General features: G+C 35.1%; 3 protein-coding genes across 6 annotated transcripts in view; 2 read left to right on the top strand and 1 right to left on the bottom strand.

The window, feature by feature from the left end:
• The first annotated feature begins 117 nt into the window (after window positions 1-117).
• On the top strand, window positions 118-6,128 carry LOC112050666 (adenylate cyclase type 10-like). Its single transcript, XM_024088976.2, has 4 exons — window positions 118-420; window positions 497-5,171; window positions 5,249-5,413; window positions 5,749-6,128. The coding sequence occupies exons 1-4, from the start codon at window positions 122-124 to the stop codon at window positions 5,941-5,943; spliced, it is 5,334 nt and encodes a 1,777-aa protein (XP_023944744.2). The 5' UTR covers window positions 118-121; the 3' UTR covers window positions 5,944-6,128.
• A 94-nt stretch (window positions 6,129-6,222) lies between these two features.
• LOC112050667 (guanine deaminase) lies at window positions 6,223-14,499 on the top strand. Its single transcript, XM_024088977.2, has 8 exons — window positions 6,223-6,596; window positions 7,382-7,630; window positions 8,376-8,594; window positions 9,380-9,487; window positions 10,382-10,489; window positions 11,403-11,568; window positions 12,839-12,985; window positions 13,692-14,499. Exons 1-8 carry the CDS (start codon window positions 6,501-6,503, stop codon window positions 13,928-13,930), a joined length of 1,332 nt encoding a protein of 443 aa, XP_023944745.2. The 5' UTR covers window positions 6,223-6,500; the 3' UTR covers window positions 13,931-14,499.
• The window catches only part of LOC112050669 (rho GTPase-activating protein 20), a 46,926-nt gene continuing 43,815 nt past the window's right edge, over window positions 14,498-17,608 (bottom strand). For all 4 annotated transcript variants that reach the window (XM_052888327.1, XM_052888329.1, XM_052888330.1 and 1 more), the window contains one exon: window positions 14,498-17,578. The gene's annotated coding sequence lies outside the window, so the exon portion shown is untranslated. The remainder of the gene's footprint in view (window positions 17,579-17,608) is intronic.

Genomic DNA, 17,608 nt, shown 5'->3' with positions numbered 1-17,608 from the left:
GTTTATATATTTGTATATATTTTTAATGTACCGCGACCAAGTAGATTTGTTAACATGCGATAGGTTAGGTTTTGTTCAGTTTGGTTTTGTAAGAAAAATTAATAGTGAAATTAAAAAAATAATGAATTTCCGAAGATCCCGGACTCGCTCGCGCCGAAATTCAATGAATATAATGGTTTCGGCAGAGAAGTGGCGTAACTATGGAAGAAAATTGTCCCACCGAGCTACCGATTTCTTAGCTGAAGACTCCGATGACGATACACCTAGAGAGAGCAAACTTAAGGATTGGATTGATGAATTTTTTGTACAAAAAAGCACGATGTCCGAAGAATCTGACCAAGATGTTGAAGTTAAACTCACAAATAAACAAACCTTAGTTTTAGCGACATTAGTACCAGATGAAATACTTCTCATGGATAAGTAATATATACATAGTGCTACACTATTATTGTCGCCTTATTAAGGTAAACTAAATGAACTTGTTTTTTAATTACAGTTTCCAAACAGTTGAGACAAAACGTTTTGTAGGCGTACTGATGATGGCAGACGTATCAGGATATACGGCTTTGTCAGAAAAATACAATAACACAGGAAAAGGCGGCACATACCGATTGACAGCCACCCTGAACACTTACCTTGGGTCCCTCATAGAAGTTATATACAGTCACGGTGGAGACATAATAAAATTTGCTGGGGATGCATTTTTAGCTCTTTGGAAAACAGACAAAAGGACTTTCCTATGCCACACCATTCATACCGCGATCGCGTGCGCGCTTATAATACAGCATACATTTGGTTCATATGAAACTGATGTTAAAGTAAACCTTAAAGTGAAATTGGCTATTTCAGCAGGCAACCTCATATTTTCTCCCATTGGAACAGGAATAGACTGGAATTATATAATTTTTGGTTTACCTGTGATTGAAGCTAAATTAGCTGAGAGCTTGTGTGGCTCGGGAGAAGTTAAGTTGACTCCTACAGCATGGGCACACTGTTATTCAAGAAATTATGATCACGTAGTCAGTGGAGATGGTCATGTTACAATCAAATCAATTCTATACGACCCACGCGAAAAAGATGTTAGTAAACCTTTTCTTGGCTTTGGAACTATGATTCGTCAAATAAATAAACCATTTGTATCCTTAGAAGCCCTACCAGATCTTCTTGATTCTACAGATATAAATATTACTGATATTTCAAAGAAAACTGAACTTCTAAGTTTACGTAAAACAATATTAAAGGCAGGAGAGAGGGATATTGGTTCAGAAATAAGAAAATTCATGATCAGGCCTGTTCTAACGCAAATTGATGCTCATCAGCCTTTAGAATATCTCACAGAGATGCGACAAGTTTCTATATTATTCATTACACTTAAACCAAAAGAATGTTCGTTCCCACAACTAATAACGATAGTGAATAATTCATACCAAATAACAAGCGATATTGTATATAAATCTATGGGTTGTGTTAACAAAATCATTCTATTTGATAAAGATGTGATGATTTTGGTTATTTTTGGGCTGCGTGGTTTCAAACATGAATCAGAAGCCCAAGCTGCTTTGAAATGTGCTTACAGTATTAAAAAAAGAGTATCAGCTTTAGATGGCGTCTTGGAAGTATCTATAGGCATTACGACCGGCCAAGTATATTGTGGTGTAGTAGGCCATCCTCTACGAAGAGAGTTTACAGTAATCGGTGCTATTGTAAATAAGGCCGCACGATTCATGTGCAATTTTCGCAATAAAATTACTTGCGATGAAGCCACTTATATTAAAAGTAAATTGTCCAGCAACGGGTTTACATTACAACCACCTACTGAACTCAAAGGAATCATCCAGCCAGGAAATATTTATGAATATACTGAAGAAATTAGAATAAAAGAATTGTTTAGTATCCCCCTTATACCGCCATTGTTAAATCGCTATGATGAAATTGAATACTTTGATAATTGGCTTAGTGATGGTAATTTATCATATAGGGACTTTGATGCATTACTACTTATTGGTGAAAGTCGGATTGGCAAAACCAGATTATTAGAATGGATGGCACGATATGCCAGAAATAAAGATTTGAAAGTATGCTACCTGAGTTTAACATCTATACATTTAGCAACGCCATATTTAGCAATAAGTCAAATTTTGGAACAAATAATGGAGATTAGGGAGCCCATACTTGAATTTGAAAAGGAGGAGAAAATTGTTCACCTTTTAAAACGCTATAGTGAAGATTTGTGCTACTTAAATAACATAATTAAAGTTCGTTTTGCTTATCACGACGATGTATATTCCCAACATGAAAATGTTCGCAAAGTAAAAGCCAAACAGATATTTAAAAAACTACTCTTATCTATACCAGACACCCATGTGATACTTTTAGACGATTTACAGAATTTAGATCCCGATTCGTGGGAATTTCTCGAAATAATATTTGATATAGTGAAAATGTTTACTGTAATAACGGTCACTCGTGGTACGTTCAGCGCAGTACACAGTTGGCTTTACGCTGTATTTATGGCACATAATATCCGCAAAATCAACTTAGGCTCATTAGAGTCTAAATGGATTGCACCATTGGCTTGTCAAATACTAGACGTACAAGGTGTGCCAAATGATTTATGTAAAGCCCTTATAACAAAATGCCATGGGATGCCTGGACTAGTTGAAAGATTCATTGTTCAATTATTTTCCAGCGGTGCTTTAGAATTAAAAAATATCTGTAAAAATGAAGTGAATAATTTTATAGAAGAAGATTTACAGTTTCCAGACCCTGATCTTTTACGCCCAATAGCATTGAATGAATGCGACCAAGTTACTTTGAACAAATTAATACAAGAAAAATCATCAGAAGAAATTTCAATATGCTTAGTAATAAATAAGGATGAACTTAAAACTAATTTAAACGTACAAAATGTTGATGCTTTAATCATGATTCAAATAGATTCACTGACTCCGTATCAGCAGTTACTTTTAAAAATAGCTTCAGTTATTGGAACCGTACTTTCAAGAGAGCTTTTGGAAAATATAATGTATGATAACAATCCTTTAACTACAGCAAAAGCAGTAAAGAGGTTATTTGCAATGCGTATATTGTCTTGTGCAAATATAAAAAGGACCACGTCGGGAGGAACTATAACGTCTAATTACTCTATAAGGTCAAATTTAATATGTGAATGTTCGTTTGAATATGAACCTGAAACTGCTGATTATCTACCAAAGTATGCATTTTGCAAAGTTATGAAATTTCGCAATAAAAATTCTAGAAAAGCTATATATGAATTATTGCCCTTAAATCAGAAAAAAGAATTTCATTCTCGTGTCGTTAATTATTTTGAAAATAATAAGCAAAAATGCCCAGAATGCGGAGGTACAATCATGGTAGTCCAATCAACGATAAATTTACTTTCACAATTTCCTTATGATAATAAGTATACTTTGATTGAAAAACTTATAGAAGAAGATAGAGATAGTGAGACTGAAATAAAAAATAGTGATATCCAATATCAGACATCTTCAGCAGTAAAAGAAGACTCAATTGATGTACGAAGATCAAGATCCGACAAATTTTTTGAGACGCATAATACAAATATATCTCAAACAACTTCTGTAAGAAGTGAAATATTTAACAAAACTACACCAATTTTGAAAATAAAGTCAAATGATGTCGAAGATATTTATTCACGAGAAGTGAACTCAAAAAGAGTTACAATGTCAAGCGTGATAGTTAAAAATAAGAGCTCAGTGGCAATAAAAACCTTAAACATATTCAATATGATAAGAGCTGTTACAGAAGCTAGCAAAATAAGTGAATGGCATGATTTGGGTGTGATTGACAGCGAAGATAATTTAAGTGGCAAGTCAATCGAAAAAGAGACAAAATCATTTTGCTTACATATTGAGAAAGGTGTATCCCAAACAAACTTTAACAGATGTACGTGCGCAGAACTTAATGTCGTTATAAATGAACAGCTTATTTATCACTCCAAAGAAGCTGATCTTAAAACGAAAATGGTAGAATTTCTAATACAATATAGCTACTTGAATATCTTGGCGAACAATTTTGACGCTGCAATACCCAAACTTGAAAAAGCTGAAAGTGCTTGCCAAGTATTAATCTCCTGGTTTGATAAACAGAGATTTTTAGGAAAAATCTATTCATTGAAAGCTGCTGCTTTTTTAATGAACGGTAGACTATTTTGTGCTAAAACGAATATAGCCAAAGCTGCTAAAATATATCACATAAATTTAAATAAAATATCAGACCTCATACAAATAAGTGGTTTGTTAACTGTCATGAATCTAAAACGTACAAAACATCGAATACATATGTTACAAATGAAGGCAGATTCTGTGTTTTTCTTAAATGTTGCAGTACTTTTATATTCCACATTAGAAGATGAACAAACCTCTAGAGTTGCAGCACTTCGTTCTATACGGCTAGTACAACAAGTTGAATGTAATGTTATAGATTTATGTGACGCATTTAGTAATGGCATTCAGATGGAGCTTGATCGAGGCTCGATCGAATCAACTTTATACTTGGAAAAAATTACGTATAATGCTTTCCGGAACATGCAACGGCCTATACAAGCAGATGAATTATTCGCTCTTGGAAAATTGTTTATGACTGTTTTCCATACGCGGCTAGCACGAGGTCAACTGGCAGCTTCTATTCGATCAGGTTTTCGTGCGCTGGTTGTTAGTAGTTTCCTGTATGCGCATAATGTTTCATTGGATATAATACCTGATTTATTTTATTTGTTACTGTCGCGATGTCGTATTGAAGAAGCAGTACATGTTGTGAAACTACTAAAGCAATTGGCTGATGGTCGCGTTACTATTGAAAATGAAACCTGGTACTACGCGCTTAGTATTGACATGATACTGGACGCAGGAATGCAATTAGAATCTCCAAATGAAATTAGCCAGTACGCAGAGTTTTCTATTCACCAAGGAGTATCAGCCGGAGAAAGCCGACGAAGACTAATTGTTGGATTATGGACTTATTGGTTACGAGCAGACTCTGAACGTAGAGCGAAGCGATTTGAAACTGAAGCATTAATTTGGTCAAACCGTATCGAGGAAGACTGTACTCTTAAAACTATGATAAGTGCGACGAGACTCGCTGAAGGGATGTTAGAGAGTTTAGCTAGGAAAATGGATGATTTACGAAAAGTAACTTACACTTAGTACTTCTTAAATATTATAATTTAGAAGTACAAGCATAGGTTTAAATTATTATTTTTTCGAAGGTAGTTGATCTAATGGAGCTGCGTTCTTTGGCCGATCGTGAACTTTCAAGATTGGAGAAAGATGCCCGCGATTTACGTGCTGTGTACCCCAGATGGATTCTACTTAAGGCTAATTCATTTAAGCTTTCTGGTCGTCAAACCGCAGCAAAGTCGCTTTTCAATCAGGTAGGTACCTACATGTTCATACATGTGGAACACCTATACTTACGTCATTGGTAGTTTATATTTATGTATATGTACGTGTATAGGTAAGTACATAAAATGAATTCAGAAAAAGCTGAAACTATAAGTCGCATATATATGATTTTCCGACATACTACATATTAATTGCTTCCTTGCCGTGGAGACCCTTGAACCATGGAGTTGCAATACTATTAAATTTCTCCAAATAAATTCATGGACATAAAAGTTTCTAATTGTAATTTGTATTCTTCCTCAATAGTTTGGACTTTTTAAAAAATATATACCGAATATACCCTAAAAAATTAAGATTTTTCTAGGCCTTAGAAGAATCTCGTCGAATCCACAACCGCTTAGAAGAAGCATCAACCTTAGCTGCTACGAGTACTTCCAACTTCCGGACTTGGATACAAAACGCACGAAATGGAAATTTCACACATTGGAGCCTTGGCGCCTCACAAGCACGAACATCTTGGCACGAATTATTATACAAGATATCTACTAATCGACTATAAATTTGAATAATATTACTTAGAAGAGTCAATTACGTACTCACTCGGCTATAGCTCTGATGCTATCTATACTAATATTATAAAGCTAAAGAGTTTGTTACTGTGTGTATGTGTGTGTACTAATTGCGATTGTGTCTGTGATTGTTTACACTATTTTGATCAACCTTCCTGCTAAATCGGACAAGAATGTAAACACCTAAGATATGGCTGTACGGTATAATACCTTTGCCTTTTCCCTACGGGAAAGAATAAAGAAAATAAAATTGATGACAAACGTCAAATTTTCATTTTGATTGATTGATGGTACTTGTATTTTGGTTCGTTTGTTATCAAACAAGTAGAATTTTGTGATAATAATAAAAAAAAGCTATTGTGATAATGTTAATTGTGAAGAATAGAATACGTCAATTGTAAACTGTGACGCTGTTTCTTCGTTATCTCATATTTGAGCCAGTTTACTTGTAACCTCAATTCAACTTCATTTGTAATTTGCGATCAAGCTGCAAAAGTTAACATAGTTAAACTTAAACTTTTAATACTTTAGTCTTGTTATTTGTATAATGAGTAAATTTATTATAGTAGGCGACATAGTCTCGCCAACTTCTTTGAATGAGTTACAATGCTACAGTGGATACATACAAGTTGAGAATGGAAAGGTAATTAAAATTTAGTCTATCACCAGATACTGTTTTAGGTTAATCAGTGTATTTGAAGACACATGTGTAGCTAACTAATCTAATTAGGTACCTCAATTGCACAGTGCCTATACTCTTTTAATAACTAAAGACTAAAGCCATAGCTGATGTGCACTGTTTAAGTTGCTCATAGACTATGGCTCGAGTATAAGTTTGAGTCTAGGCTTGAGTTATAAAATATTTGGATTTTCCTTTTTACAAAAAAATTTTTAGTGTCAAGAGTTAAAAAAATTATTACACCATCAATTTTTGTTTGTGGTGTTACAATATTGTATCTTTAATAGCATGATACTTCATTAGTCCCAGTCAGGCACTATCATTAATATCATTATTATCTGATAGTGAGTTTAAAAAAATATGTAACATCCTTATATTACGTAGAGACTTGATAGCCAATGGATATCACTTCTGCCTTCAATTCAGAGGGTGTAGATTTAAATCTGGTCTGGGACACCTCCAACTTTTCAGATAAGTGTTATATAAGAAATAAAAAAAAAACATACATACAGCCAAACATAGAACCTCCTCCATTTTAAGTCAGAATTTTCTTAATTCTCTGTGTGTGTGATGTCTGCCAATCCACATTGGGCCAGCATAGTGGACTAAGGCATAACCCCTCTTATTCTGAGAGGAGACTCATACTTAACAGTGAGCTGAATATGGGTCGCTAATGATTATGTTAAGTAGATAATTTTTTTCTCTGTGTTACATTCTGGTATTTTAAAAAAATATTTAATTTTTTACAGATAACAGAAGTGGGCACCAGAGAAGCTTTTGACATAAAACAGAATGTAGGACTTCATATAGATGTTATCAAACCTGAACAGTTTGTAATGCCTGGCTTTGTGGACTGTCACACACATGCACCCCAGTTCCCTAACCTCGGTCTGGGTCTAGACCGCCCCCTGCTGGAGTGGCTCGATAAATACACTTTTCCTTTAGAAAATAAGTACAGCGATGAACAGTTTGCTGCCAATGTTTACGAAAAAGTTGTGGTTTGTATTGTATTTCCATTTTTTTTTTCATTCTGTTCAGATAGTTATTGACTACTTTATGTATCTGACTCTTAACGTTGGATCAAGAGCTTCAATAAAGTTTTTAACTATAAGACCATTGACTGAAATAAAGGAGCCAGTTCAAGTATTACATAACAATTATTACAATTATTTAACCCCCTCACCAAACCCCATGTCTTCAGAAATAGGGAAAGAAAAGACCCCCCACCTTCTTATAGTGCTTACATAATACTTAAATTGCCCCCAAATTGCAAAATTATAACAGTTGACTTAACTGTTTTATAACAATTGTCTTATCAACTGTTTTTTAATTAACCCTTAATTTAGACTAATGCTGGGCCACACTAAGGGAAAACGTTAATGACCGTTAGGTGTTAATTAGTGCATTAATTTTTAATACCTAACTGGCATGTTGCAGTGGCCACACTTGAATGACTTAACTCATATTGTGTGTTATTTAATGATGTACGGACAATCAAGCTATTGTTTGCTCTACTAACGCCCTTCTGAATGCCAGTGAAAATTAACGCGTTAAACACTAAGGTTTAACTCCTTAATTCACAGCTTTTCCCGTTAGTGTGGCGTTAGCATTACAAGATAAAATTTAATTGAGTCTTTGTACAACAAAAGTGCCTGTTTATGAAAAGGAAATACTTGATTATTTGTTTGTTGTATAAGTTCTGAAACTACGGTACCTGTTTATATTGTGGTTATATTATTTCAGAAAAGGCTATTAAATAATGGAACAACAACAGCTTGCTATTTTGGATCATTGCATTTGAATGGCACTTTGGAACTAGTGAAGAGTGCGATACAACACAACCAGAGAGCTCTAGTGGGGAAAGTGAGCATGAATATACAGAATAATGCAGGCTACTACAACAATACTGCTGATGAGTTGAGAGATGTTGAATTATTTATAAACAGTGTGAATGGATACCAGGTCTGTATATATTGTAATTGGATAATTCACAAGCAGTAAAACTTTTTGTGATAGCTAACTACTCCTTAGACCTCCTTAATCTGGCCCAATCGCAAAACCCAATCTTAGCATACACCTACCATCTACAAACTACCTCCCTGCTAAATTTCATCTTTGTACATCTGGCGGTTTTCTAAATTTCGTGACAAATGACCTTTCTCATTTATATATTAAGATAATATTTTAAAATAGTTTCACCAATGAAAAATTATATTATATCAGTGTAACGTTGTTTCAGTAAAAAGTTATGAATGCCAGTAAAAATAATCTGTTTGTCCCATATGGTAAACCTTTGAAATACTTTGAAGTAGTAAAATAATGTATTATTATTATCTACCTATTAGCTTTATATAATGTAATGTAAATATTGATTATACATAAGGTACATCTTGCAAATTACTTAGGGTAGGAGTCGGTTCTTGGGACCAAGACCCACGATCGCGACCGGGTTGGTATGACCCACTGCTTAGTATGAATTTATATGGAGCGATAAACAAATCCCGAGACCGTGTCGTGCGACAGCCTTTTTTAGTGCTCCATATAAATCCATACTAAGCAGTTGGTCGTACGACCCGGTCGCGGTCGCTAAGAACCGAATGCTACATTTAATTTTCATGTAACATGCATTGTACTAATGAAATTCTATAGAATTGAACAAAATTTAGTTTCTTGGCATTTGTGTTTCAAGTAATTACTTAAAGTAGAAAATTGTATCATTCACATTGAATGTTATTTATTGGTTACAGAATTCGCTGGTTGAACCCATAATTACTCCAAGGTTTGCAGTGAGTTGTGACGGTGAGCTTATGAGAGGGTTGTCCAACTTAGCTAATAAATACCAGTGTGCCATACAGGTATGTCTACCTCGATATTAATTTTAAAAAATTACTTTTTACTTAAACTATATTTCAACTCTGTAGAGGATGCAATATACATCACGTTAATAATCTTAGTTTTCTTACATATGGTGATAATTTGTCACATTGCGTGATAATAATTTTCTCTAGTAACATTGACAATGAACAGATGATAATAAAATGATCGGGACCAACAACTTACGACTCTCTGAGATATGATTGTAACTGCACCAACTTGCCTACTCCGGGCTGAGAATTTATTATTATTAAACACTCAAACCCAGGAGCATATAAATAATTTAATAATTAATACCAAACTATATAAACTAACCACTTTACCAATAGGTCGTCTACTAACAGACCTAAGTCACAAGCTTATAAGTTTTGTTCTTCTTCCACTGTCAATATTTGTTTTTATTTTTAAATATCGTTGTGAGATTAACCTACTTTTAGCAGACTCAGAAGTGGATTACAAAAATATTAAATAATATGTTAGGTCACAATATTTGTCAACTTAATTAACAAATCAAACTGACCTTGACACACTTGTGAACGTTGTATGTAGGGTTAAAGACGTCTTTGACAGTTAACTAATACTCCCCTTTTCCACTCAAGTCACTCTCCTTGCCTATCCTAAGTAACCCATAAAGAATTACACAACAAGAAATGTGGACGGCTCTAACACCACGAGCATACTGAAGCCGACCGTACGACGAGCGCCTTATATCGCAACTTATTCCCGCCAACCAATCGCTAACCCTCTCTAACTTCCTACTCTTCACGGAAACAAGTCACGCCACCTAGCGTCGGCAGGAGCCAACACGAGATCAAGCGACGTCATATCCGTCATATCAGACTACTATTTCCTACACTACGTTTTTTTTATTTCAGAGTCATATATCAGAAAATAAAAAGGAAATAGAGTATGTGTTACAAATACATTCAAGCTGTTCAGATTATACAGACATTTACAACCGATGTGGCATTTTGAACAACAGGGTAAGGATAAGAACAGTTTCAAAATGAATGGTGTCATCTTCTTTACCCTGTCAACATCATCATCAACATTAACAATCCATATTCGTCTCACTGTTGAGCACGAGTCTTTTCTCAGAATGAGAAGGGTTAGGCTAACAATCCACCATTCTCGCTATGTGCGGGTTAGCAGACTTCACAAACGAACGAAAATTCTCAGGTGTTTACAGGTTTTCTCATGATGTTTTTTTTCACCATTGGAGTTTCTGAAAATGCACGTAACTGTAATGTTTAAATTGCACTAAAGCCTCCTCTATTCGCGAATCTAAGGCAGAAGTCATATTCATTGTTACAGCTTTATCTTTAGCACATATCTATAAGCTGGACTATCTTTAGTATGCAATGCATAGATAGTATTTTTTTTTATTTTTACAATTTGACTACAATCTCACCTGATGGTAAGTGATGATGCTATATAAGATGAAAGCGGGCTAACTTGGTATGAGGATAAAAATCCACACCCCTTTTCGGTTTCTACACGACATCGTACCGGAACGCTACGCTTCTTTGTCGGTAGAGTGGTAACTAACCACCGAAGCCTCCCACCAGCCAGACCTGGACCAATTAAGAAAACCTCAATCGGTCCAGCCGAGGATTGAACCCAGGACCTCAGTCTTGTAAATCCACTGCGCATACCACTGCGCCCATAGGCGTATACAGCGGATGGGCCGTGCCAACCCTAGAATAAACCTTTGCGCACATTGTGATTCTGGGTTATCGATATGGAATTCTAATATGATACTAGTAGATAATATACTTGACATCGACTTGACTTATACATCTAGGCTAGGAAAAAATCCTAGATACGCCAATGACTGCGCCACGGAGGCCGTCAACTCAAAGAAACTCAAAGATCAAGATATATTTTTATGAACAGTGTATAATGGCGCACGCGGTATATCTCAGTGATACAGAGATGTCGACGTTTGCTCGGCTTGGTGTATCCGTGGCACATTGTCCTGCTTCCAACACGAGGCTGAGGTCCGGCATGTGTCCTGTCCGGAGACTCTTAGACTACAACGTGAGTGTCGGGCTCGGGACAGGTAAGATTTTGTATCTACTGATTTAAATCATCCGCCATGTTTGAATTGTCATGACGTCATACATTTTTTGTTGTTTGCTAAAAAAGAGTGTTATTACACCATAATATACTCGTAGAACGTTAAATTTACGTGGTTTAATTAGCAGATTATATGGTTTAAAAATCATCCGCCATGTCTGAATCATGATGTCCTACATTTTTTGTTGTTTCCTATAAAAGACCGGTAATATAGTATTTACAACATTAAGTATTTAACTATTTGTTGCTACAGTGGCGCCACCCTTAATTTATGCATTTCGAAAAAAATATTTTATAATAGAAATATGTCACTAGCGCATTAAAACTGAGGCGAACAAAAGCGGCTAATTGACCGCATTTCATTAGATCGCTTTATGTAAACAACGAAAGTTATTTAAACAAGTAATACCTAAATATACTTAAACAATATTGAGTTATTGTTTAGGAACTTTAAATACTGTAAATACATAAATATATTATGGAATTCAACACAAAATTATGCGCTCAGTGGAAAATGCTGAGAATTTTCATTATTCTTTACATGTGTGAAGTCTGCCATTCCACATTGGGCTAACATTGTGGACTATACTTATTAGCCTAAACATGATTTTGAGAGGAGACTTGTGTTCAATAGTGAGCCGAATATGGGTTGGTAATGATTACAAATATATTTTTTTATTCTTTACAAGTTAGCCCTTCTACAATCTCACCTGATGGTAAGTGATGTTGCAGTTAAAGATGGAAGCGGGCTAGCTTGTTAGGAGGAGGATGAAAATCCACACCCCTTTCGGTTTCTACAGGGCGTCGTACCGGAACGCTAAATCGCTTAGCGGTACGTCTTTGTCGGTAACTAGCCACGACCAAAGCCTCCCACCAGCCAAAAATTATAAAGCTTTGATATGCTCTTTGCCTTAGATTCGGATTGGGTTGAATCGGATTCGGTCCAGGGTGTTGAATCTCCAGCTTTTCAAATCATTATTTATTTGTACATGTTTCGTTATGTACAATGTACATTTTAAGAAAATAATATCACAAGTCAAACGGTGAAGGATCGTGAGGAAACCTGTATACCTGAGAATGTCCTTTATTATTTACGTGTGTGAAGTCTGCCAATCTGCAGTCCGCAGTGGGCCAGCGTGGTGGACTATTAGCTTTGCTCTCATTCTGAAAGAAGACCCGTGCTCAACAGTGAGACGAATATGGGTTGTTAATGATAGTGGTATTAATAATGACTATGTTACCCTTCGTTGTAGACGTGTCTGGAGGCGACAGCGCCAGTATACTGGACGCGATGAGACGCGCCATGGACGTGTCCGAACATTTGAGCATGACGCAGGGGGTCGGACCGGCTATCGGCTGGAAGGAGGCGCTATATCTAGCCACTGCAGGCGGTGCTAAAGGTGCGATTATTATCTTTTTTTAACGTATTAGTAGAGCCCGGGATGCTATATTTGCAGTTACTAAAACGTCATGGAGGACCTATTAGATTTGGTAGATTAGATTATAGGAACAATAAATGGTTGTCGGCAAATCGTTTTTTCGCTTTCAGCGGTGGAGAAAGACTACTGACTTAAAAGACAAATTTTATCACTAACTTACTTTAGATTATGTATTTTCCTTCCAAATAAAAATTAACCGCGCTCGTGAACAGAAATATAAGGGTTTTATTTTGTAACTAAGGCATCTTCTCATGCCATTATGTTACGCTCAAATCGTTATATTTTCAAAATGCAGAGTTGATAGCTAAACGGTTCAATTAGCTATCAGTTTGTTACCTCATAAATTCCGTCATTTATTAACCAATTTTGAAAATTCTTTTTTGTTTGAGAGTGTTATACTTCCAGATTGGTTTAATTTCATTTTCATGAAAATCGGTTCAGTAATTTTGTGTTAAAATCAAAATAACTGAAATACTTCTTTGAAGTCGGTTCCATTTATATTTCTCTCTCTCTCCAGTCGGTCCCTCATGACTGAGGATCGTGACCACCATGGCGAGTCATCTTTTGGTATACAATGCTCCTCCATCTGACCGTCTTCAAAAAAAGGACGTTATCAATCCTCGGAATCTGTTTAAATAATTAATTCTTTTTGTTTAATTACTTTCAGCTTTGGGCCTCCAAGACAGAATCGGCACGTTCGAAGTCGGCAAATCGTTCGACGCGCTGCTGATAGACATGGCTGTTCCGCACGGACCCATAGACAATTATACCACCTCCTCGGCAGGAACGGACGCTATCGTGGACAAAGTACAGAAGTTTGTCTATTGCGGCGACGACAGAAACATCGTTCAGGCTTACGTCAATGGAAAGCAAGTTAAAAATATACAACAGTCTTGGACAAAATGATTTATTTTTTATCATTATAAATTTGACATTAATTTTCTTAAATAGTTTTGGGTTCTGTCACTACAGAGTTCATTATTTTTTTTTACCAGGCTCAAAAGGGCTAGAACTCTTAAAGCCAGTTGAAAAAACATTTTTTTATCATGAATTTATTACAATTATTGATATTATCATTCCAATGTATGAATATCATCATTCCATGACGATTTTTGTCATTTACTAATTGTATAATCATTTTTGTGATATCTTTTATATCTTGACCAAGACAATATTAATTTTAAATATACACGATTTTTTATAATTTACACGTTTGTAATCACATTTTTTTTTTTTTAATTTGCAGGTTAAATTGTGATAATAATTGTAAATCTATTTTTAAAATTGTTGTTTTATACACCTGTATATGGTTGTCAATGTCATATGGTTTTTGTAAATATTTTATACAGCTTTTTTATGCAGAACATTCCAAAATAATTAGTGCAAAAGGCTATGCTAGTTTATATCAAGAGTGATTTATATGACACTAAGTAATAAGTATATAATATATGAATAAAAATGAAATTCCAGAAATACTTTCATAATCTTTTATTTTTGTGTAATTCTTTATAATTTGTATAGAAAATGTGCAATTATAATGTGACAATCTATAAAAAACATAATACACAAAAGCGAATACCATAGATCAATACTTTAAAAATAAATTAATGGCACGGGCAACATTGGCAATACACCGTCCTTTATAAAACAAGCAATGTCAAATGATTCACATGTGGTAAAAACATAAAATCAGATTATAATATCTTAAATCAATCATGTCGGTTCATAGTTCTACCAACAGAGAATACTTAAGTACAAGTACAGAAGATTCACTCCGCACTGTCATTTAAATAAATAGCGACTCTCGGTACTACACAATACGGCGCAAATCAGGTCGAACAAAATTAATAGCCTACCGAATAAAATGTTCAACTACAACTTTCTGACAACGTCAGGGTTGTCTACAATTAAAAAAATCGTAATTGCTGAGTGCCAGACCTGCTATAGGTAAGTATGGTAGACAACAATGTAGTTTTGGCTCGTAGTGGCTTCGAAAGATAGCATGTTTCAAGCATCGTTCTATAAAAAGTAAAAAATATTTCATCAAATTAAAATATAAGACCACGAAGTCTGACATATATAAATCGATATTCCATCAATAAAACGGTTACAGTAGGTATATCAGGGCGATAATAAAATTTTATTTAATATAACATGTGTGACTTCCCTAAGGTAAAAACGCGTAATGCAATATGCACCCGTGCCATACATCTAATACTATTTTATCTGACAACTTTCTTTGAAAATCCTCCCAGAAACTGCAACATAATACCTTACCAATTAGTATAACAAAATAATTTCTATTATTCACGATACAATCAATTACACTACCATTCTAATTCAGTTTATGTAATCAACAAAATCAATTGTTTTCTAATAACTAAAAACTACAAAGTTGGTCTTGATACTGTTAAAGCTTCAAGATTAATAAAAATTTGTTCCGATACCAATTTTAACAATTTATAAACATCCCGACACAAAACGTCGAGGTAAAGCAAGTCGAATCACACTTATAACATCACTAGCGGACTTTTTTCCTTCACACGGAATTCAGTTTTTCGCAAAAACCATGGATTTTTTCCGAATAAAAGGTAGCCTATGTCCTATGTGTTAATATCGGATACTATATGTATATCTTCCGTTTTAAATTTCGCCAAATCGCTTCAGTAGTTGCGGCGTTCAAGAGTAACAAACATCCGTACAAACTTTCGCGTTTATAATATTAGTAGGATCCAGCATTCGTTGTTTAAAGTGTGTTTCTATACAATAAAACATGACCATAGTTTGATTTTACTAAACAATGTTGGATTACACTATTTAAATAAAAAAAAAAAAACAAAAACTAGCAATGGTCTTTATACGTGACTCTATTCTTATTAGTGTGTCAAAACGTAAAGCAAGTTAAACTGGTATCGGAACAAATGTTACAACATAAATACATAAAGCATTTGCCGGGCTATTCGCTATGCCAATAAGTCCAAAGTTCACTAATTTTCCAAGCGAAATATTTTATCACGTTCGCTGCGGCACTGATTTTTCTGTACTGTAGTAGTACTGTACGAGGTTTTTTGACCTTGTACCAAAACTTTATGCGACGCGGCGCGAGGTCCATCGACCTCGTAACTCCTAATAGTCCTAGACGTACGAGGTCAATTGACCTCGCACCGCAGCGAACGTGTTAATGGAGTTTCAATGTAAAATATAGTAAAGTCAAACAGGCTCAGTTGACTTTATTGTCTATAAACACCGAGTTAGCGAATAACCCAGCCGGATTTAGTTCAATACTCAAGTCGGTGGAATGATTTTAAGAGCTGTCTATATATATCACGCAATCATTTATGACTAAATATACAGCTCTTTAACTTATTCGAGTGTTAATAATAGATATAATAATTGAAAACAGTCTTATGAGAAACAAAAATTGTTAAATCATTGTACAAAATGTCTCTTTACTAACAAAAAAAATCACTAACGAAAATGTAGTTTTTACATAAAAATAATAGTGGACATTTAATTCATTAAAAAAAGTCTTCTAGACCTGTCAATTTACTAGTTCAGTTACATTTAAATATAAACGAAAAATTAATAATATTTATAACAAATTTTCATTGTAAGCATAGTACGAATATATCCTATCGATTGAATTATTCATACATAAAGCAATATTTCTATATACTTGTAGTAAAAATTAACTATTATTCTATACATTAAACAATTAAACTATCCAAATCCTATAGTTAAATTGAACACAGGATCTTGAATGCCAATAATCCAAGAGAACATTCGCTAGCTAAATAAAATGCTTTACGCTCATTAAAATTTAATATGAGCCTAGCCACATAGTGAATTCGACTAGGAAATATGAATGACGTCATTACTCATTATATGTCCAATTGTGAAAATGCACCTAGAGGCAAACCGCATAAGTGAATCCTCGTCTGCGTGGAGCAGTGATGACGAGAGGAGCGGGCGGCAGGCGCACTTTTTATTATAGGCCTAGGCCTATTTTCTGTAGTTTTCATACTTTTAGAGGACTCAGAAGTGAATAACAAAAATAAGAAAACCAATGTCGAACAAAGGTTAAAGTTATTCACATTTGTCAGGACAACTTAATTAACAAATCAAACTTCAACCAAAATAAGACCCTAGAATGGCAGAGAATGACCTTGAGTGGAGTTGTGAGCGTTGTGTGTAGGATTAAAAGGCCCCTTTGACAGTTAACAAACACTCCCCTTTTCCACTCAAGTCACTCTCCCCGCCTATCCCAAAATCACCCATGACGGATTATCCAACAAAAGGTGTGGACGGATCGAACTCCACGATAAGAATGCGCTAGACCGTACGGCAAGCGCCTTATATCGCCAGTCGTTCCCGCCTGATGGCTACTTCTCTCTAACTCCCTACTCTTTACGAAAACAAACCCGCCGCCTGACGTCATATCTGTCTCAGACTACTATTTACTACAATACGGCACAAAACACCGCTTCTAGCATTGGATTGCGACGTATGTGGTTTGCCTTTAAGTAGCCATTAAGTAGTAATACTTTAGAATCCCTCCCTCCCTCTCTAATTCTGAGAGGAGAC

Source organism: Bicyclus anynana, chromosome 22 (genome assembly GCF_947172395.1).
Source record: "Bicyclus anynana chromosome 22, ilBicAnyn1.1, whole genome shotgun sequence".
Classification (NCBI taxonomy): Eukaryota; Metazoa; Arthropoda; class Insecta; order Lepidoptera; family Nymphalidae; genus Bicyclus; species Bicyclus anynana.
Note: the sequence above shows the minus strand (reverse complement) of the source record. Positions and strands in the feature narration are given on the sequence as shown.